The 25,853-nt window shown below is 42.2% G+C and overlaps 1 protein-coding gene across 2 annotated transcripts in view; it reads right to left on the reverse strand.

Moving 5' to 3' along the window:
* The window catches only part of NCKAP1L (NCK associated protein 1 like), a 311,632-nt gene that overhangs the window by 44,462 nt on the left and 241,317 nt on the right, over nucleotides 1–25,853 (reverse strand). For both annotated transcript variants that reach the window (XM_077483779.1, XM_077483778.1), the window contains one exon: nucleotides 21,176–21,285. In XM_077483779.1, the coding sequence (XP_077339905.1) occupies nucleotides 21,176–21,285 (110 nt within the window). The remainder of the gene's footprint in view (nucleotides 1–21,175; nucleotides 21,286–25,853) is intronic.

The raw sequence follows: 25,853 nt of genomic DNA on the forward strand, positions 1-25,853 counted from the left end.
GAAAGACTCTGTTTCTGTCCCAAATAAATAACCCAAAAGAAGATTCAGTGTCAGTTTCCACATTCTTTGGGCCATCTACCATGGGAACCCCTAGACGGAGACGTAAGCAAGGGGAGCAAGGAGGTAACGGTAAGCCCAATAAAAGCAGTAGCTCCTTTGGGGGTCAGTGCTACATATACAGGTATATATATATATATATATATATATATATATATATATATATATATATATATATATATATATATATATATATATATATATATAATGTATCCCAGTTATTATGTGAGAGAAATACAGGAAGTGAAGTAGCATTTTGTTTTCCCTGTAATATAGGATAATATAGAAAAAGCATTAGGTTAGTTGGTTAGAAATAAATAATGTTTTAGTTAAATTTAAAGAAATTGTACTTAGGGTAATTTTTAAAGAACAAAATCACCACCTTAGGCTTTTCCAAGATGGCAATGGTGTGCCATCTCATATGGCAGATGGTTGTGTCATTTAGAAGAGCAAAGATGCTCGGGATAAGCACCCTATTCTGGACTCAGCTGTGTGCCTTGCACATAGGTGAATACAGCTGCAATACTTCAGGCTCTATAGTATGCATGCACAAGACCCCCTAATGAAAGCAATATGGAAGCAGCATACAGTACACACGCGGTAGCATGGATCTCTGAGGTTATATGATGATGTTATAGGATATATTTCTGTCATCACAATATGGCTATGGTATTTAGCACAAGCGCAGTAGCGATCTCACATCCATTACTACCATGCTGACTACCATAGTGAGGTATTCCACTTCCATTTTGCTTTCATCAGGGGCCCATACAAGCACAATTGTACAGCAGGCCAAGTGAACACGTACTGAACACCTGGCAGCATGTCTTATACCTGCCCACTCTCCTGCCCTGTTACTTTAGTGAAGGAGGAGAAGGACAAGCTTGGGAAGAAGTACTGGCAGACAGAAGTTTGGGAAGTTAATTCCACTCCTGATCCCACCACTCTGCTGTCCTCCCTAACCCGACACATTTTAAACTTCTGCCCCTCCAAGGTTGAAGAATAAATTTATAATGTCTCACAATGCTGAGGAATTAATGTACCCTTTTTTGTGAGGAGATTAGACGATTTTTGGATGGCTTATTCAGTTAGAGTTTGATGATGCCTCTGCCTATCCCCCAAATAATGGGCTTCTTTCAAACCAATCATGCTTTTCACCCTAAACCTCTTCTTCATTCAGGATTAATTGGACGTTTTCTTAGATCCAACTTATAATGATGTAAGCCTCCTGGGAATTCCTTATGGGGTCTCAGAACTTTGTGCATGGCTCTCTAAAAGATGTACACTCCAGTGGGAACTGCCTCAGTATATGTTGGAGTCAGAGTTTAAGCCATTCTTTTGTCTGGGTTATACCAGGAAATCAGTGACTTCTGCTTACAATTGTGCTCGTAAGTTTACATACCCTGGCAGAATTTAAGATTTCTTGGCCATTTTTCAGAGAATATGAATGATAACCCAAAAACTTTTCTTGCACTCATGGTTAGTGTTTGGCTAAAGCCATTTAATAATCAACTGTGTTTACTCTTTAAATCATAATCAAAACAGAAACTACCCTAATCAAAAGTTTACATACCTGGAGGGAGGCATGGCTATCGCGCTGCTGAATGGGCAGCTGATAAGCTCCGCTCCAGCGTCAGGAATCTGAGCACTCTGAGGTGTCTCTGACCAACCCCACCAGCACTTGACCTAAGTGCCACATCACAATCGGAGATGACCCACAAAGCGGAGACTCTTCACACCCGACGAAATTACAGGATTTCTTCCTACCTACAGCCCAGAGCATACTCCAAGATGGTGCAGATGGCTGCTCGCCGGTCTCCTCAGGTGGATCTCTGAAGCCACAAGAATTGTTGATATCATACAATATGCTGGGTCCTGTCTGTGACTTATCTGCTAATCTCTTTGGATGCAGAGAAGCATTCGACAGGTTTCACTGGTGTTACATGACTCACACCCTCAAAAAATTTGGCTTCACTGGACCCATCCTTGCTTCCATCTCAGCTTTATATTCCTCCCCATGTGTGCAGGTATATACTTCAAATATCCCCTTTTCCATAACCAATGAAACAAGACAAGGGTGCCCTCTGTCCCCCTCAATCTTCAATCTTCTCATAGAGCCCCTAGCGGAAAAAGGCAGAGCACATCCCGATATCCCGGCTTCTCCCTCCAAGGAAAATCTCATAATATAAACCTTTTCGCTGATAATATTCTATTTTTAACCTTCCCATACACATCCTCACTACATACCCATGACATTTTCAACAAATTTAGCCAGATTTCTTACTACAAAGTTAAATTTACAAAATCACTCATACTAGGTTTGAATCTTCCCTCCCATCTTCAATTTCACCTACAAAATGCCTTCCCTTATACATGGAATAAATCAAGCATACCTTACTTAGGACTACAAATAACAGCAGACCCCTCAAAATTAGCAGATGCTAACTATAATCCCCTAATAGGTAAAATCGCGAAGGAAACAGAGCGTCTGTCTAAAGTAGAATTGACCTGGTCTGGCCGTTTGGCATCCTTCAAAATGCTCATATTCCCTCAAATATTGTATATTTTTTGAATGCTACCTATTCCTCTTAAAAATACCCACCTTAGATTGCTAAACTCCCTTCTTAAACATTATATTTGGGGTTCCAAGTGACCTAGATGCTCCAGAGTCCTTCTAATGAAACAAAGATCAGTGGGCAGTATGGGATTAATTGATATACGTGACTACTTCCAGGCATCCATGCTTACCCAACCTTCTCATGTTAGGCTTACTTCTCCCTCACAAGCATGTCTCTGTCCCTACCTAAGATTTCTCATACTGTGAACCACCTAATATGACACAACAGGGGCTATGTCTATATAATATTTTTGTCTCAAAGATGGCTGCCCAGATCTCAGGATAACTTTGTGTCCAGGCTTTCACAAGATGGCACCTGTAGTCCATAGCAGAACAGGCATAAACATTTGTGCCATGCCTGCCCCTACACCCCCTATCATTCCCCTATACGAATCAAAAGGAAATAACTTCCACCCTGGTGGTTGCAGGTGCAGGGACAGGTCCAATTCCTGCAACCAGCCCGCAGACTGTGGGAAATTGTGGACTGAGCCTAATGGAGGATATAAATCCAAAACAGGTATAGAAACATATGCAGGTTTTGCAGCAGAGATAAATCACAGCAACATTATTTTATTGTCGTGAGCTTCCTTGAATGTCAGACTACATAAAGGTCAAAGTACAAAAGGTAGCAAAGACTAAATCACCAGGGTTACTCCAATTATACTAATTTATTGATGGAAGAATAATGTTTTAGAATAAGTACACTTAAATATAACCTAGACACCTGCTAAACAGAAATGAAACCTAAAGGATAATTTAACATATTAGAAGCCCTAAGTTCTTTATAGTTATCTCTTCCTATGTCTAGAATGAGCTATCTGTAATATAAGACATGTTTTATAGCTTGAGGGGATGACTTCAAAAACACTCTTCAATAAAAGCACCAGGGACAGAACAAAGCCTCTTATAGCAGTAGAAGTAGAACTCTCTGGGGTCTTATTAGCACCTTCGAAGAAGAACAGTCCATGGAAATTACCAGTAACCACAACTGGCAAGCCTATTTTAATCTACGATGTGCTCTCTAAATACTTGAATTATTGTTTTTGATAGGTGTTTCCATAATATTTATTTCATCAATAAAACACATTCATCTCTCTTGACTGGTAAACAGTTGGTATATACTATCATTTTTTTTTTTTATATAACACTCATAGATAAATAACTACAAAGATTTAGGAGCAGAAACATAAAGGCTGTCTTGTAGGGAAATATAATTAGGCAAATACTATTGTAGGATTATTATAACAGCCAGGGAGTCTCCATAGATAATGATTTGTAAGGAGGGAATCAGCATAGGCTGCTAAGGCTATACATCCACCCCTGACCCTGAAGTCATTGATCTAGCTCGGATTAGTAGAGCTGCTGGTGCAGTGTGATGGGAACAATTTCACTTGTTGCACCTATTAGTTTGTTGAAAACCTCCAATCCACACAATCTTAGGAATGCAAATGTTGTGCATTGAGTTTCACAACTGTAAATTATCACTCACTACCTTGTAAAAATAGAGGCAGGTTCTGCATGCCACTTACACTGGAAGTCAAGGGCAAAATGGCAGAGTTGAGGCATTGAAGCAGAATTCCAGTTTCTAAAATGGTTTATAATATAAATTACCTTTTGAGTTTTTAAAAACAAAAAATGCAGCTTTAAACTGCAATACTCACCCTCTCTCCTATGCTATTTCCTGCAGAAAGACCACTTCAACGCCAGTTCTCTTCTGGCTTGAATGGCTGTCAGCATCATTCAACTCACTTCCTATGAGTATAGACTGTCACAAGCACCTCCTAAGGAGGTTGTCACTAGGTAGGCCCGGGCTCACAGTACAATATTGCGGAGAATTATTAGTAACGTCAGTGCAGAACCCTGAGATGCCACACAAGAATGGCCGGCCATAAGTATCCTGGATTAACGGTATGTATGGGGGCACTTTTATAAATATAGTTGATAGAGGTGGGAGAGAGGAAAGGTAAATGTACTTTAGAAGTTAAACTTTAGTAAATTTGTCCTTAAGCTCCACACACACACAAACACCCATGTGGAGCCTGCTGTATTAAAGCAGAGCTATAGAGTTTAAAATACAAAAATAGTGGCATTGTTCATTTACCCTCTTCATGGTCCAATGCCAGAGGCCCTCTTCAAGGCTGAACAACATTCTGTCATTCTGCCCATTTCATATGGGTCCAGCTTGTCATTTATATGTCCCAAACCCAGTGGGTGCATCACCACGCAGTTCAGGCTTATAGTATTCTAGGACTGAATGGCTCTCAGTTTATTACATAAATGCTACTGAATATCAAATCATCACATGGCTCCACTAAGACTTGGAAGATTATCTGCCCCTGCCTCCACCAGAGGAAGCAGAAAATATTGCTTCCTCATTCCAGCAATCTTAAAGTAATACTAAAGTCTTGTTTTTTTTGTTTAAAAATAACAAACATGTTATACTTACCTGCTCTGTGAAAACCAGTGCACAGAGCAGGTAAGTATAACTCTGTGCACTGGTTTTCACAGAGCAGCCCAGATTCTTGTCTTCTTGGGTCCCTGGCCCGCGCTCCTGGCCCCTCCCTCCTGCTGAGTGCCCCCACAGCAAGCAGCTTGCTATAGGGGCACCCAAGAAGAGCCGCTGCTCTGTGTGTCCATTCAGACACAGAGCCATGGCTGGGCCTTGCCTCCTATCTTTCCTTATTGCCTCACTGTGCCCATTGCGTGTCAATCAGGAGGGAGAGACCCAAACAGCTAAGTCTCTCATATAACATTGCTGGATCAAGATGGGGCTCAGGTAAGTATTAGGGGGTTGAGGTGGGCTGCTGCACACAGAAGGTTATTGATCTTAATGCATAGAATGTATTAAGATAAAAAAAACATTCTGCCTTTAGAACCATTTTAATTCTGCAGCACTGCTGTGGTCCTATTCGTTCCTATAGGTCAGCTGTATCTGCAGAATGGCTGGAATATGGGTCACTGATAAGAGTGAATAGGGCTACAGTGTATGAGCATACTAAGGCCTCATGCAGACATTTGGCATTTATTTTTTTAGCCTGGAAATGTACCTGTATGTTAGCCTATGGGGTTGATTTACAAAAACTGGAGAGTGCAAGATCTGCTGCAGCTCTGCATAGAAACCGATCACCTTCCAGATTTTTAGTCAAAGCCTAATTCAATAAGCCAACGTTAAAAGCTGACTGGCTACTATGCACATCTGCACCAGATTCTGCACTCTCCGTGTTTGTTAAATGAACCCTAATGTGACCAAGCACACATAGGCATTTCCAGGCATTTTAGAAGAGGAGCATTTAAAGGCTAAAAAAAAAACAAAAAAACATAACCAGTGCGTTCAGGAGAGGAGGGCTTGGGCATTACCATGTTAATGCATTCTAAGGACACAAATAAAATAATATTCTGACCAATAGAATACATTAATGCCAAACGTGTGAACAGGTAAAAACGTGTGTGCAAAATTGAGCTTTTACTGCATTATTTTAAGCAGCTTTTCTCCTACCAGGAGAAATTGTGTTTAGAGGACCTCAAAGTAAAGATGGCTGGAACAAAGAGGAAGATAGTAGTAGGAAGTATTTTAGTCTTGGTTTACACATATCTGGAAATGCAGTTATAGTATGAATTGGGGCTAAGACACCACTGCACTTGGGGGAGGGGGATTTATTGAAGAACAACTTCAGTTGTCCTTTGAGGATACCCTCTAGATCAATTAATATGGATTTGTCCTTTGGACCAGCATAAATCAAAATTTTAAATACTTGTGTAGCAATACACCCGAAGGAGCTGCTTAGGTTTGTTCAGTCCGTTACTCTTCCTCTCAACTCCAAAGAACTGAGCCCCTCTGGCACACCTAGAACACAGTGTGCTTGCAAACACAATAAAACAGACACAAATGAACAGGTGAACAGGAAGTTTGTTTACTGGGAAACTTTCCACAATCAAACAAGCAGTGATCTGGTAACTCAATAGTCAAGAATGGCAAAATATGGTCATTCATAGTGTTAATCAAACCCAAAATGCAGACTTCAAAATAACACAATCAAACAACTTAAATATATCTATGGCCTATGCACTCAGGCAAAAAGAGGAACTGATCTGACGGTCAGTCTGTTTCCCTCAAATCCTGAAATCACAGACCCATGCAATTAAATGTGAGGCAATAGGCCACAAATGCAAGTTATCACTTTTACATTTAACGTGAGAGTTTGCCTTTAAGGGTAGTCACTGCAATCACTAAATTACTGATTAAATAAATTTGAAATAAACCCACGCTATGGAGATAAATATGTGATGCTGTGAATATGCGATTTGGGCTGTTGCTGTAGTGCAAGGTAAAAAAAGTGATAAAAAGATAAATGTTGTACTCAGCGCTAGAGATGACCTTGCGGTTCGCCCGGCGGTCGGTTCGCGGCGAATTTTGCAGGTCTACAAAGGTCCTTTTAAGGACTGGTATAGGTGTACAGTATATAGGGTTGCACACGTATAATATACTTTCTTCTAAATATAGAAAGAATATTATACTTGACTGCTGCCCGATTCTGCAGCTGTCTTTTATCAGTGTAGGGACTGAGGCACAGTCTGCAAATCACTAGCTACTAGGTCCACAAAGGGCCTTTTAAGGACTGGTATAGGTGTACAGTATATAGGGTTGTACACTTATAATATACTTTCTTCCAAATATAGAAAGAATATTATACTTGACTGCTGCCCGATTCTGCAGCTGTCTTTTATCAGTGTAGGGACTGAGTGACAGTCTGCAAATCACTAGCTACTAGGTCCACAAAGGTCCCTTTAAGGACTCGTATAGGTGTACAGTATATAGGGTTATACACGTATAATATACTTTCTTTCAAATATAGAAAGCATATTATATATCACGGTGCTGGTGTAAGTGCTCTCTATCAGGGTGCTGGTGTCAGTGCTCTCTATCACGGTGCTGGTGTGGTGTCAGTGCCCTCTATCTCGGTGCTGGTGTCAGTGCTCTCTGTCTCGGTGCTGGTGTCAGTGCTCTCTATCTCGGTGATGGTGTCAGTGCTCTCTATCTCGGTGATGGTGTCAGTGCTCTCTATCTCAGTGCTGGTGTCAGTGCTCTCTAAATCGGTGCTGGTCTCAGTGTTCTCTATCACGGTGCTGGTGTGGTGTCAGTGCTCTCTAACTCGGTGCTGGTGTCAGTGCTCTCTATCACGGTGCAGGTGTGGTGTCAGTGCTCTCTATCTCAGTGCTGGTGTCAGTGCTCTCTATCTCAGTGCTGGTGTCAGTGCTCTCTATCTCGGTGCTGGTGTCAGTGCTCTCTATCACAGGGCTGGTGTCAGTGCTCTCTATCTTGGTGCTGGTGTGGTGTCAGTGCTCTCTATCTTGGTGCTGGTGTCAGTGCTCTCTATCTCGGTGCTGGTGTCAGTGCTCTCTATCACGGTGCTGGTGTCAGTGCTCTCTATCACGGTGCTGGTGTCAGTGCTCTCTATCATGGTGCTGGTGTCAGTGCTCTCTATCATGGTGCGAATAACAAATAACAAATAACGAATAAGTCCACATTTAACCCTAGATATAGCAATAATCAATGCCTTGATGTGTTTAAAATGATGGTTGAACAAGACATTGAAGCTATCCATATACATCCCATTAGAGGCAATAAACAAATGCAACAGGGCCTTAAGGAAGTAGAAAAAAAGAAAGAAATCATTATAAGACCGGCAGATAAGGGGGTGGAATAGTGGTATTATATTAAAAAAATTACAAAAAATAATTAAACCACCTAATAGAGGATAAAGAAACATATAACATATTAAAAGCCACACTGATCAAAAAAGTTTAAAAAGCCCAAGAGAAAGGCATACTGGACAAAAAGGAAGCCAAATATCTTGTCCCGATGGCACCTAAAACCCTTATTATATTTAAGGTCCCTAAAATAAATAAGGTCATTCATAAACCCCCAGGTCGCCCCATTATTAATGGGATGGACTCCTTATTTTCTAGAGTTGTAAAATAGTTGGACCATTATTTGCAACCCATTGCCCAACAATTCCCATCCTACATGAAAGATAGCAGGGACCTTATTACTTATATCAGGAACACCCCGGTGAATGATCAAACGATACTGGTTAGTATAGATGTTGATTTACTATACACAAATATCAGACAAAAGGTGCCACTGCAGCAATCAAATGAGCTTTGGAATCCAAAACAACTCTATTGAATACACAAATAGATTTAATGTTGGCATGACAAACAATAATATAAATAAATAAGAGGTGTTGCAATGGGAGCTAAATAAGCTCCAACGGTAGCTAATATCTTTATGAGCAAGTGTGAGTCGGAGGAAATATATAGTAGAAACATCCCAGAACTGAAGATATATAGAAGGTATATCGATTACATTTTTTTAATTTGGGAAGGCAGTGAAAGAATTTCTACAACATATTAACATTAATGAATATAATATTTCTTTCACAGCAGGTTACAGTAAAGAAAAAGTAAATTATTACTTGTTTGAAATTTTCAAACAAGAAAACAACATATATAACCCATACATTTAAAAAAAATACAGATAGGAATAGTTATATTCCCACCTCAAGTGGCCACCATCCTAAATGGATTTCAGGTATACTTAAAGGTCAGCTCATGAGGGTGAACAGAAAATGTGACCTTCAAGAGGACTATGAAGCACAATCCAGCATAAACAAATAGAAAAGATCATAAAAACTCATTGGCCCATTTTGCTCAAAGATCCCGTGTTGGTCAATAAATTACCTAAACAATTAAAATTAATTTATAGATGCCCACCAATACTTAGGGACAGAATTGTTAAAAGTATCCCTGACCCCCCCCCCCCCCAAAAAAAAAAGATCACTTTTTTGACCAGATAGGATTTTTTAAATGTCGCCTAACATGAAGAACATGTAAAGAAGGAAAGAAAAAAACAACACATTTTCAATCTAAAACTACTGGACAAGTTTATGAGATACCTAAGTTTATCATATGTGGCACCACACATGTCACATCTTTTGGAATGTGAATGTTGTCTCCAGTATGTGGGTAGGACCACCAAAGAACTAAAAGTGAGACTATGAGAACACATTAATAATATTAAAAAGGGCTTTCGCAAGCATAGTTTGTCATACCATTTTAGAAGATTCCATAATAGGGACCCTTCCAAAAACATTTTTTTTGGCATTGATAGAGTAGAGAGACACTGGAGGGGCACTCATTTAAAACAGGCTATTTCACAAAATGGATATACCAATTACAGTCATTATCACCTAAAGGGTTAAACATGGACTTAGATGTGAATTGCTTCATGAGCAATTTTTTATTTTTTATTTTATTTTTCATTTATATATATTTTTTTATATTTATTTTATTTTAATTATTTCATTTTTATATTGTTGACTAATTTAGATATGTTTACCAATCCACAGTAGAATTGTCGTTGAAATAATGTATAGTCATTGGAAATTAGTAAGGCATTATTATTATTATTCACGATTTATATAGCGCCATCAGTTTACGCAGTGCTTTACAATGTAGAAGGGGGACAGCACAATTATAGTACAGGCAAGGTATTGTGTTCATTGATTGTATAGTCCCATTGGGGGAATTTCTTTCACACATTGCTACCTCAAGTATATTAGATAACATCTGTAGATAAAACACACATTGCGAATAATACTAGTATGGTGGTATTCATACTTCCTGTGTATACAGGAAGTGGTCATATACAAAGAAGTAATAGCAGTGAGTGTAATGTCTCATAATGAGTACTAAGATGGAAACAGGAAGTAATCTCATGTTGATCACACATGCAAATGGTGGTCACAGCACTTCCAGTTCCGGCGGAAACCAGAAGTGGTGGAAAAATATTATTGCGCAGTTAGAGAGAGTATTTGGAGTTATCGGGTGTAGTAGGCGGGACTTAATGCATGAAAGGCAACTAGTCACAGGCCCCACTAGCTTCTAATGATGCCCAGTGGGAGGGGCAAAATGCATCAAGCTGAGGAGACCTAGCTATGGTTGTTTGAATGCCAAGGCTGCGTTTTTCTGCACGAGTTTAAAATTTTTGATGTAAGTGTAATAATTCTGGATTTTATGAATAAACCTAGCAGTATTACACTATATACTCTTTTCTCCTTATTGCCATACGTTTAAAATGGATATCCGATCACCCTGAAAGCTGGGAAGGTGATAATTAAAATTTGGATATAGGATATTCCAAATGCTTTTAACACACTGGTGGAAGGAAGGAGTTATTCCCATATAATGACCATACTCAACAGCCCTAACCATTGATGGGAGATACCATCTTAATACAATAACAGGCGTATTTAAAGATTTGTGCTGGTGAGTGGGGACCCAGGAGGGGAGCACGGAGTGTCATCTGAGAATCACAGTAATTCGCCCCCACCCCCCCATAGGGGAGACCCCCCCATCAGAGACCGTATGAACACAATGGGTATCCACCTTACCATGGAGGGGATTTTCGGGACAGAGGTCATGGCAGACCCCCCATGGAGAGGCCAGAGGTGGAGAGGAGGTTACTGGGGACTACCCAGGGGCCCCAGGAATTACTGGAGAATGAGGGGAGCACGAAGTGTCACTTGAGAATCACATCAACTGCATATTTGCACAAGCCCAGCACACTGTATTGGATGGACTTCATATGCACTTTATATGCTTGCACTACAATTGCACTTTATACTATGATGTTAAGTAATACCATGCCATCAATGTAGGCACTGTATTATTATTATCAAATACTATATTAGTGTTTATTGTTTACAGGAGCAGCGCTGAGTATAACATTTATCTTTTTTTACTAAATTACTGATACTGAAGGAGTAACAGAAAGGGTCCTCACAATGGAGATATTCAGGATCTTCAGCTAGCCTGGCTTTGCTGCACTTGGTGTCCTGTTGAGCAGGATAAACAAAGGGGTACTTGAAAGTATCCTGGTAGGCAAAAATGAGACGTAGGATGCTGGCAGTATCCAGATAGGCAAAGTGGGATGTAGGATGCTAGCAGTATCCTGGTAGGCAAAGTGGAATGTAGTGACTGTTCAGCAGGGTGCAAGTGTTCCTACAAATGTGGGCACTGGTCAGGTAATGTTGCCTGACTACTATGTCTTTAAAGATGGGCAAACACCCGCTCACCCACCCTGCGACCAAAGGATCAAGCGTCAAATTACCCCGAAAGGCCCGACTGGCCACCTTGTAACAGGAATGGCCCACACCCTCACGAACGTCTGGAGATAAAGCTGGGATCCCACTCAGGTGGGATGTCTTACTCCTGGAACCGTGGCAGGATCAGCACACTAACCTCTGGGGCTGTGGCAGGATCAAAACACTGACCTCTAGAACTGTGGCTGGATGGATCCCCTGCGTGGGTAACAGCAGCCCCTCATATCACGTCTGTGTCTCTCTCTGCCTCATGGAGAACTGAGAATCTCAACAGAACACAAAATGGAGTCCTCAGTTCCTTTTCGTGCAGCGCAACCAGGGCTTTGTAGTTTCTCCCTATATACCAGTCTATGGGGTCATTTTGTGAGGGAACTGCATGTCCCAGAATCCATTGCAGCTCTTCCTGCAGTTCAGTACAGTCTCTCTCATTGGCTGCTGTAAATGTGCCTTTATTTTTTTTTATTTTTATTTTTTTTTTAGTTTTCAAAAAGCTTTATTGAAAATAATAAATGGGGTACAAAGTAGGGCATGGGAAAAAAAATTCGAAGAAAACATATAAAAGGGATTACAGACATATCCCAGGTAAGATACAATGTCAATAAACCACAGTGACAAGGAGCATAATATTCAGATAAGTGCTTATAATCAAAGGTACATTCTAGTTCCCCATTCCAGTTCCCTATGTAGAAAGGGAACTGAAGGGGGGGAGGGAGGGGGAGGAGGAAGCGAGAAGAGGCAGAGGGAAGTAAGAAAGGTGGGTGTCAATAGAGGAGCAGGGTTAGTACATAGTTAGTAAACATTGTTGTCTGTCATCGTGTCAATCACATCACAGTGGGTTTAGGTTATACTAGGAGAGTGTAATTCAGTAAGGGTACCTCAGCATGGGGGTTATCACCGGGGGGGAAGAATATAATTCAATCAGGTGCAGGGTTTAGCTCTAGGGTCAGAGAGCCAGGGCTTCCAGTAGTTATGGAATTTACCTAGGGACATTTGCGATTTTGCAAAAAGGTGTTCCATCAGCAGGTGTTCATTTAAGATAACAATGACATTGCCAATATTGGGAACAACAGGTTGCTTCCATTGGCGGGTTATAGCTAGCCGAGCTGCTATGAGAATTTGCGTAACAATAGGTCGGAAATGTGGAGGCCAGGCCAAGATGTCAAGACCAAATAAGGCCATCTGCGGGGTGATGACACGAGACAAACCAGTTAATCCATTGATGAAATTAGTGATGTCCGTCCAAAAAAGTTTTATGAAGGGACATCCCCATCAAATATGAAGTAAATGTCCGTCTGCGTTGCAGTTTCTCCAACATTTGCTGGAGTGAGTAGGGAAAATGCGGGCGAGTTTTACAGGTGTATGATACCAGTTGTATAGAATTTTAAGGACAGTCTCCCGGTGGGATATATTTCTTGAGTATCTGGTTGTGAGGTGGATTGCTCGATACCACTCTGTTGATGGAAGATGAAAGTTCAATTTGGCCTCCCAGTGGGTAATAGCCGGAGGGTTGGCGGGTTGAGACTGCTGGACCAGAAGGGTATAAAAACAGGAGATGCCACGGATTTTGATGTTGGACGAGGAAAGAAGCTGTATGATGAACTTGGTGGAGGTGCAGGTGGACGTTGGGATTGAGGCGAGGATGTGGCGTACTCTCTGGTATATGTAGAAGTCTTTGTGAGGGAGAGAGAATCTTCCAGTGAGTTGTTGAAAGGAGAGGAGCTGGGAGGCCTGAAATAGGTCTCCTATAGTCCGAATGTCATGCGTTATCCAACTTTGCACAGGTAAATCTGGGGAGAGGAAGGTAATCGCTGCGAGGGGTAATTGGCGGAGAGCATGAGGGTGAATTCCTCCTGCGTTTTGTAGCAGGGATTTCCAATTAGGATTTATTGGGGTGATAGCCCATCCATACAGCAGCCAGAAGGTGTGAAGGCGCTTGTGTAAGGTCCGTTGCTTCAATGAGGGTCCAAGGCAGTAGTGAAGTAGTGAAGTTTCCTGGATTGGTCGAGCAATGTTGCTTTATAATACATTTTAAGGTTGGGCACTCCCATGCCGGCAGACTTCGTCGGTGTGTAGAGCGAGGAGGCTTTAACTCGTGGTTTGCGGCCTGACCATATGAATTTGTTAAGCAGTCGTTGTAGACCAGCTATGTCAGATTGAAGCATTGGTATTGGTAAAGTTCTGAACATATAAAGAATATGTGGTAATAGGAACATTTTACTAAGAGCTATTTTGCCTGCCCAGGAGGTCTGTACCTGTAGGAGCGAAGTGGTAAGAGCCTGTAGTTTCTGGGTGAGCCCAGCTAAGTTAGTACGCAGTATTAGAGAGGCGGGGGAGGTCAGCTGTATGCCCAAGTAGGTCAAAGAGGAGTTGGGAGCCCAGGAAAACGGGGATATCGAGGAAATATTGAATTTGAGCTGCGGGGGTAAAGATATCCCTAGCATGGCAGATTTAGAGTGGTTTAGTTTGTATAGGGAGATAAGACTGAATTGCTGTAAAAGATCACATAGCGGGGGCAGAGAGCACAGGGGGTCAGTGAGCCAAATGATGATGTCGTCGGCGTATAGTCCAATTTTGTGTGCAGTGGGACCTATCTGAAGGCCGGCTATGCTTGGGTGTGTTCTGATCGCTTGCGCTAGCGGTTCAATGACCAGCGCAAAAATAAGTGGGGAGAGGGGGCAGCCCTGACGGGTCCCATTTGTGATGGGGAATGGGGAAGATAATAGTCCTGATGTTAAAACTCTTGCGCTTGGGGAAGAGTATAGGCCTAGGATGGCTTGCTTGAAGGAACCATGAATGCCAAATTTTTGTAGGACAAGGTCTAGGTAGAGCCAACTAACCCGATCGAATGCCTTCTCTGCATCAAGGGAGATCAGCAGAGAAGGCACTCGACGGTGCTCCGCCCAATGTATCATGTCTATGAACCTGCGGGTGCCATCTGAGGCTTGGCATAGGGGGATAAAGCCCACCTGGTCGGGGTGTATCAGGTTGGGGATAAACGAGGCCAGACGGGAAGCCAGTAATTTGGCATAGAGTTTCGTGTCCGTGTTCAGGAGCGAGATTGGGCGATAACTCGCCGGATCATGGGAGGGTTTACCGGGTTTGTGAATGGTGGTTATAGTTGCTTCAAGGGATTCTGATGGGATCTGTCCAGTGGATAGGAAGCTATTAAAGGTATTGCAAAGGTGGGGTGAAATTTGATCCCTATAAGTTTTGTAGTATTCATTAATGAAGCCATCTGGTCCGGGGGCTTTATGCAAGGGAAGCTCGTTGATAACTTTGAGAATTTCTAGTTGAGAGAATGGTTTGGCTAGATCTTCAAGTTGGGAGGGGGTTATCGTAAATGTGCCTTTAATTGGCTTTCTTTTTTCTGCCAATAGGAGCACAAGAGAGGATACTGAATAGACAGCTCTGTGTGTGTCAGCTCACATTACATTAAACTCCATCAATGAAAAGGGAAGAAGGAGGGGGGGGTGAAAAAGCCCATGCTGACATGACAGGCAGCTCTCTCCCTCCTTCAGGCTGGAAAGCCTGTGTATATCACAGTGGCCAGCTTTCCAGGGTCACGGGTTATAGTGAGACACCCGCTACCATCCCAAGTCTCAAGCGAGTTTGGGGGAGTCTCCCACAATTGACTGCAGGCTCCCGGACACCCGCGAGCACCAGGCAAATTCCCGGCTGAGCCTGTCACTCAGCCAGGGCCCACTGATGTCAGCTAGGAGTTTTGGAACTTTTTCTTTTTAAAATGAACAGCTGAGAGAGAAGCGGCAGCAGCTGTGCTATGAACAGGAGACGGGGCTGGCTGAGGAAATATCTAGCAGCGGAGGGCTGGAGGAGCAAGTGCCTATCGTGCAGCAGACAGTGTAACCCTTCCCCTCTTCAGCCCGCCACATTTGACTGTACACAGGTGCTGAATGGGGACACCGGGATGGAGATACACAGAATGACATAGCAGAAGGTATGACCAGAGCAAAACAAATCCTGCAGCACACAGCTCTGGCTGAATGGAAACAAGATCGTGGGGCGCACAGTCACATGTAATGCTGGTGTCTTCCAGAAATGTATGCCTTCAGGCAGTGTTCAGGTTACTGATCAGCACAGTCACACTGATAAGATCTTTGGAAGACACTGCAGCCAGTCAGCATTCTGTGTCCAGTGACAGTGTCACACAGGGTTGGTTGTCTATTTAGCCAGAGCTCTGTGTGTGCTGTACAGTTTGATGTTTTTTGTGAGGGATTTTCTGCTGATTCAGGCTAGAAGCTTCACAGACTCATTAACTGTTTACTGTCCTCCACTAATCCTGACCAGTTCACTGTTTGTAAGACAATTTTTATTTTGGAAATTGGTTGTGCTGCTGTCACTTGGTTGTACTTTTCAAAGGAGGATTACTGACCTGATCTTGCAGAGCTGGTTTAAATAGAGTGGTGCAGCCCTGTGATACTAGACACTTTTACACTGGGTTCAGCCATATATGCAGTCTCTGACCATCTCCTGTAGTATGTCTGCAGTCTCTGACCATCTCCTGTAGTATGTCTGCAGTCTCTGATCATCTCCTGTATCATGTCTGCAGGCTCTGACCATCTCCTGTAGTATGTCTGCAGTCTCTGACCATCTCCTGTATCATGTTTGCAGTCCCTGACCATCTCCTGTACTATTTCTGCAGTCTCTGACCATCTCTTGTACTATGTTTGCAGTCTCTGACATCTCCTGTACTATGTCTGCAGTCTCTGACCATCTCCTGTACTATGTCTGCAGTCTCTGACCATCTCCTGTACTATGTTTGCAGTCTCTGACATCTCCTGTACTATGTCCGCCATCTCTGACCATCTCCTGTACTATGTCTGCAGTCTCTGACCATCTCCTGTACTATGTCTGCAGTCTTTGACCATCTCTTGTACTATTTCTGCAGTGTCTGTGTGGTAATGCTGCATTTAATTGGCACTGGCAAGGTTGCATTTAATTGGGGGGGTCGGTGCTGGTGAAGAGCATCACTTACCTCCCTGAAATGAGTTTGCCACCTCCCTGAAATTATTTTTTCAGGTTAGAATGTCTGCGCTACACTTGCAAATATTTATATCTCCAAAATAAATGTTAATATAAATATATAACAAATTGCATTCTGTTTTTTCCTTGATAACTTCATTGGAATACTTTTGTTTCTTGATTATTTTACTAAAGTTCCATAAGAAATGGCTTCTAATTTTACTGCTAGTAATAACTGAAGAGTTCTCGATCTCTGTCTGCAGAATTTTAAATATTAATATAGTGTGCCAGATAATATATGGAATATGGATAATTATGCAGCTCTGAGAATTTTTGACAAGTGGTATTAAAATAGAACATGAGCATTGACACCATCACTGCTCCCTAATCCATTTTAAAGCCTAAAGGCCTGAATTATAGGCCTAGCAGATGTTTACCTCATCATCTGTCTACAGTAATTTGAACTAAGTATGTTAACACTAGACATAGTTAGTATTTATCATACATTCATTGTGATGTAAACCCAGAGTAACCATACCTGGGATGCAGCATTTTCTAGGGGAATGCATTTCTCATAATAACCTAAGTATGCGTTGATGTGTGTAATGTGGATTGTGTAATGCGGTCTTCACTTGTAGGTCTGTTATTCCAGCTGATTTATTCTGCCTTGTGTGCAATTGTTTATACATGGGCCTGCAACGTTCCCAGCCTTTCATTTAACATTCCGTTAAAAGCATTTACGCCATTCACATTCACGAGAGGTGTGCACTGAGGTACTGCTGTTTAATCACTGAAAGCGGCCATTTTCTAATCAGTGGAATTTTCACAAAGTGATTATTGCTTTATGGTATTTTTCTAGTTCTGGTAATCATTTTCTGATCTTTTTCTCAATTACACTACTACAGGAATGAAATTTTGCGCAATTAGTTATAGTGCATTTTCATACATCTTTTAATTGCTTTCTATCAATTTAAACAATAATTAGAGATGTAATGACAGGATGAAGAAAACGCAGTATATGGATTTAATGAAATAACGTGATTGACTGCAAATATTACCATGAAGCTAGAAGGTGTTAAAGTAAGTAGGTGTGATGAAAGGCAACAATGACCTGTGAAATTGGCTTAAATATGATAATTTGTTATACCTTATGGGTAGATACAGTAAATGCAGTAAATATGTAAGTTAAAGTTACTTTACAGTCTTATCCTGCACAGAAGGACACAGCCAAGTTAAATTTATATAACTTGTAGACCAAGCCTTTTCTGGCACTTTGTTTAAATCAGTACTTTTTGCTTGGAAATTACTTACAACCCCCAAACATCATATATATATATATATATATATATATATATATATATATATATATATATATATATAGATAGATAGATAGATAGATAGATAGATAGATAGATAGATAGATAGATAGATAGATAGATAGATAGATATATAGATAGATATATAGATAGATAGATATATATAGATAGATAGATATATTTAAGCAGAGACCCCAGGGAATAAAATGTCAATCTTTGCAATTTTTTATGAAATGTGGTATTTGCACGGTGGTTTTTCAAATGCAATTGTTTTAAATATGTTTTAATGAATTTTAAAAAACAAACAAAACACTTTTTGGATGCAAAAACAGACACCTTAACCACTTAAGGACCGCCGCATGTCAATGTACGTCGGCACAATGGCACCGACAGGCACATGCACGTACATGTATGTGCTTGCCTTCCAGCGGGTGGGGGGTCCAATCGGACCCCCTCCCGCTGGCTGCGGTGGTCCGTTTCGCTTCAGGAGCAATCCGGGATGAGGGGGTGGCCGTTGGTTTCTGGCCATCCCCTCTCGATCGCTCCTGGCGAATGAGAAGCTTCCCCCGCCTGTGTAGTGTAAACACAGGCAGGGAGGAAGTGATGTCACTCTCCTCGGGGCGGTCTTTTTGACCGGACTGCGAGGAGAGCAGAGATAGTAAGTGCACCAACACTACACTGACACGTAGTTACACATAGGTACACAAATCACCCCCCCGATCGCCCCCCCCCCCCAGTCACAGTGTCACTGATTGCAGTGATCATTTATTTACTGATGACTGCATTTAGTGTCAGTTGTGACAGTAAAAAGTGTCAGGGCAGTTAGTGTTAGGTCCAGGGTAGCCCCCTACCCCCCCCCAATAAAGGTTTAACCCCCTGATTGCCCCTACAGTTAACCCTTTTACCCCCTTTTGCCAGTGTCACTAAGCGATTGTTTTTCTGATCGCTGCATTAGTGTCACTGGTGCCGCTAGGTAGCTAGCTATTTTTTTAGGTTCACCGCCAGGTTTTTATAGCATTAGGTACCCCCATATACTACCCAATAAAGGTTTTAATCCCCTGATTGCCCCTAGAGTTAACCCTTTCACCAGCGATCACTGTATAAGTGTCACTGGTGATGCTGGATAGCCAGTTAGTTATTTCGTTATTTAGGTTCCCCGTCAGGTTTTTATCTAGCGTCCGGGACCCCCATATACTACCTAATAAAGGTTTTAACCCCCTGATTGCCCCTAGTTAACCCTTTCACCCCCTTTTGCCAGTGTCACTAAGCGATCGTTTTTCTGATTGCTGCATTAGTGTTACTGGTGCCGCTAGAAAGCTAGTTATTTTTTTAGGTTCACCGCCAGGTTTTTATAGCATTAGGTACCCCCATATACTACCCAATAAAGGTTTTAATCCCCTGATTGCCCCTAGAGTTAACCCTTTCACCAGCGATCACTGTATAAGTGTCACTGGTGATGCTGGATAGCCAGGTAGTTATTTAGTTATTTAGGTTCCCCGTCAGGTTTTTATATAGCGTCCGTGACCCCCATATACTACCTAATAAAGGTTTTAACACCCTGGTTGCCCCCAGGTAACCCTTTCACCCCCTTTTGCCAGTGTCACTAAGCGATGTCCCGTCTTCATCCCTCTTCCACCAGCGGGGACATCGCGGACATCATGGGCTTTGTTTGCAGGTAAATGGCACATAATGGGCTAGAATGTGATGCATACTAGCCCATTATCCTTTTACTTTGCAGGGGAATAAAGAGGAAGTAAAACCCATCAGGGTTTACTTACTCTTTAAGGATGAACATGCATTTACCTTTTATATAAAGAAAAAACAAAACATGCTATATATCCTCAAAGTAGCAAAAGCAGCAGCTCTGCTTTTGCACAGTAATACAACAATGGGAAAAATAGAGCCGTGTTGCATAAATTTAATAGGAGAGAGATTAAGTTCAGTCCATAGTAGATATTGACACCACTCGTGGAAAAGAAAGTGAGGAAGTGTATATCACTTCATAAGTCCTCCTCGTGATGTTAGTGACTCACAACATGATCAAGAATAAATCTCCATCACACAGAGTACATGCTTACCAGACAGCAAGCGTTAGGACGCTTGTGGCTTAATACCCAGCCAGGGCCTTTTTCCTCAAGTTAGGAATCGATGGCGGCACACAACGGAAACTTCTCATGTAATGGAACAAAGTGAATGGCTCAAGCCCTTCCAGGGATCCAAAGAAGCATGAATCTCTCAGAATTGATGCGCTCAAAAGGATGACCCATAACATCACAAGGAGGACTTATGAAGTGATATACACTTCCTTACTTTCTTTTCCAGGAGTGGTGTCAATATCTACTATGGACTGAACTTAATCTCTCTCCTATTGCATGCATTTGTTCTAATGTGCCCCAAGAGTGCCAAAACCTGAAGCTCTCCTTATGAAAAAAACAACTAATAAGTCAACACTTTTACTAGCCTTCCCCCCACCCCATCTTCTCTCTATTGGATGTTAATTGTGGTGATCAGCTTCAATGAAGCTGACCAATAGAGAGCTGGGAGTAAGCAAGCCAAATCGCAAACTTCTAAGATAAAACTTCCATAATAAAGTACCCTGGTGTTGGGTTTCCCAGGCTCTATAGTAGAAAGATAAAGCCACAAACAAGTACCTGGAGGTGGCCAATTTTGCATCCAAGTGGAGACTGACTTTAGGATCATTAGCATTTGCTTTAAAGCATTATATTAAGAAATATCATCATTTTAAAGTAGAAAGCCACATAATCTAGACACTCTACTGCACCTCTTGATGTTAAAGAATTTCAGTGCCCCATTGTGTCTAACCACACAATATGGAGACATTTTGAGTGCCTACTCCTTCTCCTCAAGCATAAGATAGCTGGTAGACCTGCACCAAGAAAAAAAAAAACTGTGGTGCAATGCAAGATTACAGTGATTTGCTATGTGTAGGCATTCCTCTTTAGCGAACACTTAAAAAAAAAAGAATAATCATACATTGAATTAAAGTGTGATATTTAGAAAATACCATGACAACTGCTTACCAGCAAGAATTCTTTGAGATGTGTCTCTATGTTCTTATGATAAATGGTGAAGAATGCAGCAGACACCTGAATGATGGCTTTGGCCAGGCAGTGGCTGTTGTTATTGTATCCTGCAAAAACAAACACATTTGCTGTATATAATGTTAGCCAATAAATAATTCCCTTGGGGAGAATGCCAACCAACACTAACTATTCTTTAACCCCAGTGTCATATGTGAGGATATGAATAAGGCCCTAACTCACCTTCCTATCAAAGCACAACGAAGTCCTTTAACTTTCTTAACTCTATTTGTAAAATAACAGCAGAGAGTTTGTAGATGTTGTAGGATGTTGAGAGAGAGCTTCTCTATGTGGAATGTTTATCCATGACTGGAGTACTGCAGACTTACCAGCTGCCGTGGCCCATACCTCAAAACCCCCAACAACCTTAATAATAAATTAAAACACCACAAATTTCTATGGGTTTTAAATGGCCATAGCAGCCTTTTATTGAATATATTGTAAAACATAACCAAACATTATTATATATATTCCTGAGACTAAACTGGCTCTTGAAAGCCGGTGTTTTGAAGAAGGAGCATGGTCTACCACTTTTTGCTGTATCAGGCTACCATTCCATACCACGGCCCACAGCCACGAATGACCTGGCTCGAGGACACTTTTATCAAACCTTACCAGCCTGATACAGCCCCAATACCAAAATTGTCAAGATGACGTCACTGAATTATAGGAGGGTCCCCTACTACAGATGAGACCCTCCCACCATACACCACCTAACCTCTTGACCATGCCCACCTTCAAAACCCTGAAACCCCTGCCACTGCTATAACAACCTCAATCCACACCCCGTTATAACACCCCCAAGTACCAAACGGACACACCGTGTAACCGTACATTCAAGAGAGGGAGGGAGGGAAATTCTCCTTCCCTGGCTAATTACTGACTGACCCTGTCAAGACCCCCCTTACAGCCTACACCCTCTTAGACTCCACCCTGACTTGACCTACTCCCCCTACCACGCCTTCCCCTGACCCAATGCCTGTGTACCTCAATTTTTTTCCTAACCCCTTTTAACATCTGCCCAGCTACAGCCTACCCTGCCCCCCCAGTCATGAGGGCCTTCCACTATCATGCTCTGCATTACATTCCAGGCCTTCTCCTGGAAGGATATAAAAAAAGGGATGCTTATTGCAAGATTTGTCAGGATGTACTTACAGAGCCTTCCATGAGTAAAAAAAAAAAAAAAAACGGGTCAGGGCTAAACAGGAAAAGGAACAGGGAGAAACTAAAGAATTTAAAAAGGGAGAGTGGGCTAATCCATTCTCTCTACCAGAGAAGTGAAAGGGTAGTATGGCAACCAGACTCTAGTAGATCAGAAAGGTAAACACTGCAAAAAGAGACAGGGCAAACAAACTAGGGACTCTTGTTCCATGATGCTCCCCATCTGGTATCTGGAGATACTACTATTACTAACTATGTGGTACATATGAAAACAAAACAACAGTGCATAACATCATGTACACATAATAATGCAACATCAAGTCGGCACCTCTGTCTCCAAAGTCCCTTTCAGCAATTGACGCCAGAGGGGTGCACTGTTTAGGATGGTTGAGTGTGCCACAGTGTCTTTGAAGATTCCCAGAATGGCTGTTCTGTCCTTATTTGTTATAGTCCACTTTGGCCATTGAAAGTATGGTTTCTGTAATGGGCCTTGTAAAGATTTTCACAGTCCCTTGTCTGACAATTTTTACTTTGACCTTGCGGACCTTCCCATCTGCGCTGGGGATGGAATTAACGACAAGACCTATAGGCCACTCATTTTGCGGCAGCTGCTAGTCTCTTAACAGAACAACATCTCCTTCTTGAATGTTCTGTTTGACAGCTTGTCATTTGCAACGTTCCTGAAGCGTCACAAGATATTCATGCCTATAACAATCCCAAAAGGTGCTAGCGAGGCACTGCACCTGTCTCCATTAACGTTTATACAGGTTTTTTGAATTGAAGTCCCCGACTGGAGTGGGAATGTTTCCTATCTTCTGTGTAAGGACCATTGCTGAGGTCAGAATGCTTGGTGATTCTGGATCTGTTGATACTGGAATCAAAGGCCTTGCATTGACAATGGCTGACACTTCAGCCATAAATGTGGTTAGCACTTCATGGGTGAGTCAAGCTAAACTAGTAGTTATCATCATAGAGTCTAAAATGCGTTGAGTCCCTCCAATCATGCGTTATGTGTTCCCATGCTCCACCCATGTGAGAGGAATGAGAAGAGTTGAATATCCACATGCACCCTTGATCACACAGATACTTTTGGATGCTGTTACCTTCAATGTGTTCAGTGTCTATTTGTAATTCCTTACATGCTCCAATGAAATAGGTTCTACAGTCGGAACGTATTTGTTTGGTTGGTCCCCTGATTGCAAAGAATCTTCTGAGGGCGTTTATAAAACCTGGATGTATCCATTGATGTTATGACCTCAATGTGTATGCCCTGTGTACTCATGCAGGTGAAAAGCACTGCCCATCATTTGCAGCCAGCTTGCCCACCCCTCGTTTTACGTGAGATGATCATCCATGGTTCAAAAACATCAAGTCCTATGTGAGTAAATGGGGGTTCTGTGCCAAATCTTTCTGGTGGCAAGTCCACAATCCTTTGTTCTTGGCATTATTCCCCTCAATATGCGGCACCTAACACACTTGCGGAGAATTCTGGCTACGCACCTGTTGGTGCCAATGATCCATATTTCCGCTGCTCTAATAGCTCCCTCAGTAAAGTGTCATCACTGATGCATGACTTGTTCATGATAGCGCCAAACTAATAGAGTAGCGATGTGATGTTGACTGGGAACAATAAGGGGATTTCTTTCTTCTCTGCACAAATGGGACATACTAAGGCGACCTGCTATTCTCATGAGGCCAGCTTGATCGATGATAGGATCTAATTTCCAAGGAGGGATTTGTTTAGAAATGCTTCTCTCTTCGTAGATGCAACAGATTTCCTCTGCATATGTTTCTCTCTGAACCTGATGGAGGACAATTTATTTTGCTTTCTTGACTTCCTCTACAGCGTGTAGTTTTCGGCAGATATGTCAACAGTGGCTGTTGGTTGCTTTCTCACCAAGCGTTTGGCGGAAGGAGATGGCTATGTGTCTAAGGTGTGCTATTGCTCGCAGGAGAGCCGTCCACCTTGAGAAGCGATTAAAAGGAGGAGAACCAAATACATTTGCGGCTGTACGTTGGCAAGCAGGACAGACACTTGGGGCCTTACTTCAAGGTCTCTTTCGAGATATACAAGATCAAAGTCATTAATTAGGGTTGATGGTATACCATCTACCTGTGTTAGGTAGATTTGCTGCAGGCACTGATCTGGTCACAATATCTACAGGGTTCTGGTCTGTGGGCACGTTGTGCCATTGTTCTGATTGGGTAGACTTTCTGATCCTTTCCACCCGATTTGCCATAGATACATAGAATCTTCTCTTCGCATTGCATATGTAACCTAACACCACTTTACTGTCTGTGTAGAACCTGATAGCATCTAATTTACAGTCTATTTAATTTTCAATGAGTTCCGCCAACTCTACTGCCAATACTGCGCCACATAACTCAAGTCTGGGTATGGTATGGTTAGGTTATGGTGCCAGTTTAGCTTTGCATAGGATGAACCTGGTATGGTGTTTACCACTTGCATCTTTAGTTTTTAACTTGGCCACCACTGCTATTGCCTTGGTTGAGGCTGATGTTTGTTTGTGATGTGTGTTGCCCTTCCATGTGCATCTTACTGCAAATGCTAGTTTTAGGTTGGGGTGGTTGCGACTTTTTCGTAGTTAATTGAATTGGGCGCGGGAGGTACTGGATGCCTTTGCAGATATTGTGCTCTTGCTGGGCGCTACATGCGTCCCTGTGCCTTTAAGGGATGGCGGCGGGCTCCCTCCAGGCACACCGGCCCCTAAAGCGGGAGTTCCACCATTTTTTTTTTTTTTTAAAGTCAGCAGCTACAAATACTGCAGCTGTTGACTTTTAAAATATGGACACTTACCTATCCAGCACGCCCGCAATGTCGGCACCCAAAGCCAATCTGTCACTCGGCTCTCGGGTGCTGCTGCTGCCATCTTGGGTATGGGAATAAGGAAGTGAAGCCTTGCGGCTTCATGTCCCAGTTCCCTACTGCACATGCGCAAGTCGCGCTGCACAATAAGGACGGTCCCTGCTGACTCTGGGATCCGTGTGTTTCCCAGCAGATAGCGGGGGCCCCACAGGAAGTGGTGTAAATACCCACAGATTCTGCGGATATCTATGCCTGGAAGTGGGTACCTGTATTATACAGGTATCTGTATCCCCCTCCCCCCTGAAAGGTGCCTATTGTGGCACCGGAGGGGGGGGTTCCAACGAGCGGAAGTTCCATTTTAGGGTGGAACTCCGCTTTAATCTATCCACTGCTATATTTTCTCCAACTTGGAAGACTCTTAAAACTGTAGAGTTAAGACTGCAGTACACAGAGGTGCCTTGACATTGTCACTGCGGCTTAAACATATATTTGCAAATGTGTACAAACAAAACCCTCTGTTTTTAATGTAAACTGTTAGACAGGGTAAATTTGGTCGTTTTGCAGGCTGGCTGGTAAGTGTGCTGGGAAATTTTTTGTTTGTTTGTGATGGCCACTTTTGTCATAATCAAG

The sequence above is a fragment of the Lithobates pipiens genome, unplaced genomic scaffold (assembly GCF_037356315.1).
Source record: "Lithobates pipiens isolate NorthernLeopardFrog02 unplaced genomic scaffold, aLitPip1_a1.2 Scaffold_16, whole genome shotgun sequence".
In the NCBI taxonomy this organism is placed as follows: Eukaryota; Metazoa; Chordata; class Amphibia; order Anura; family Ranidae; genus Lithobates; species Lithobates pipiens.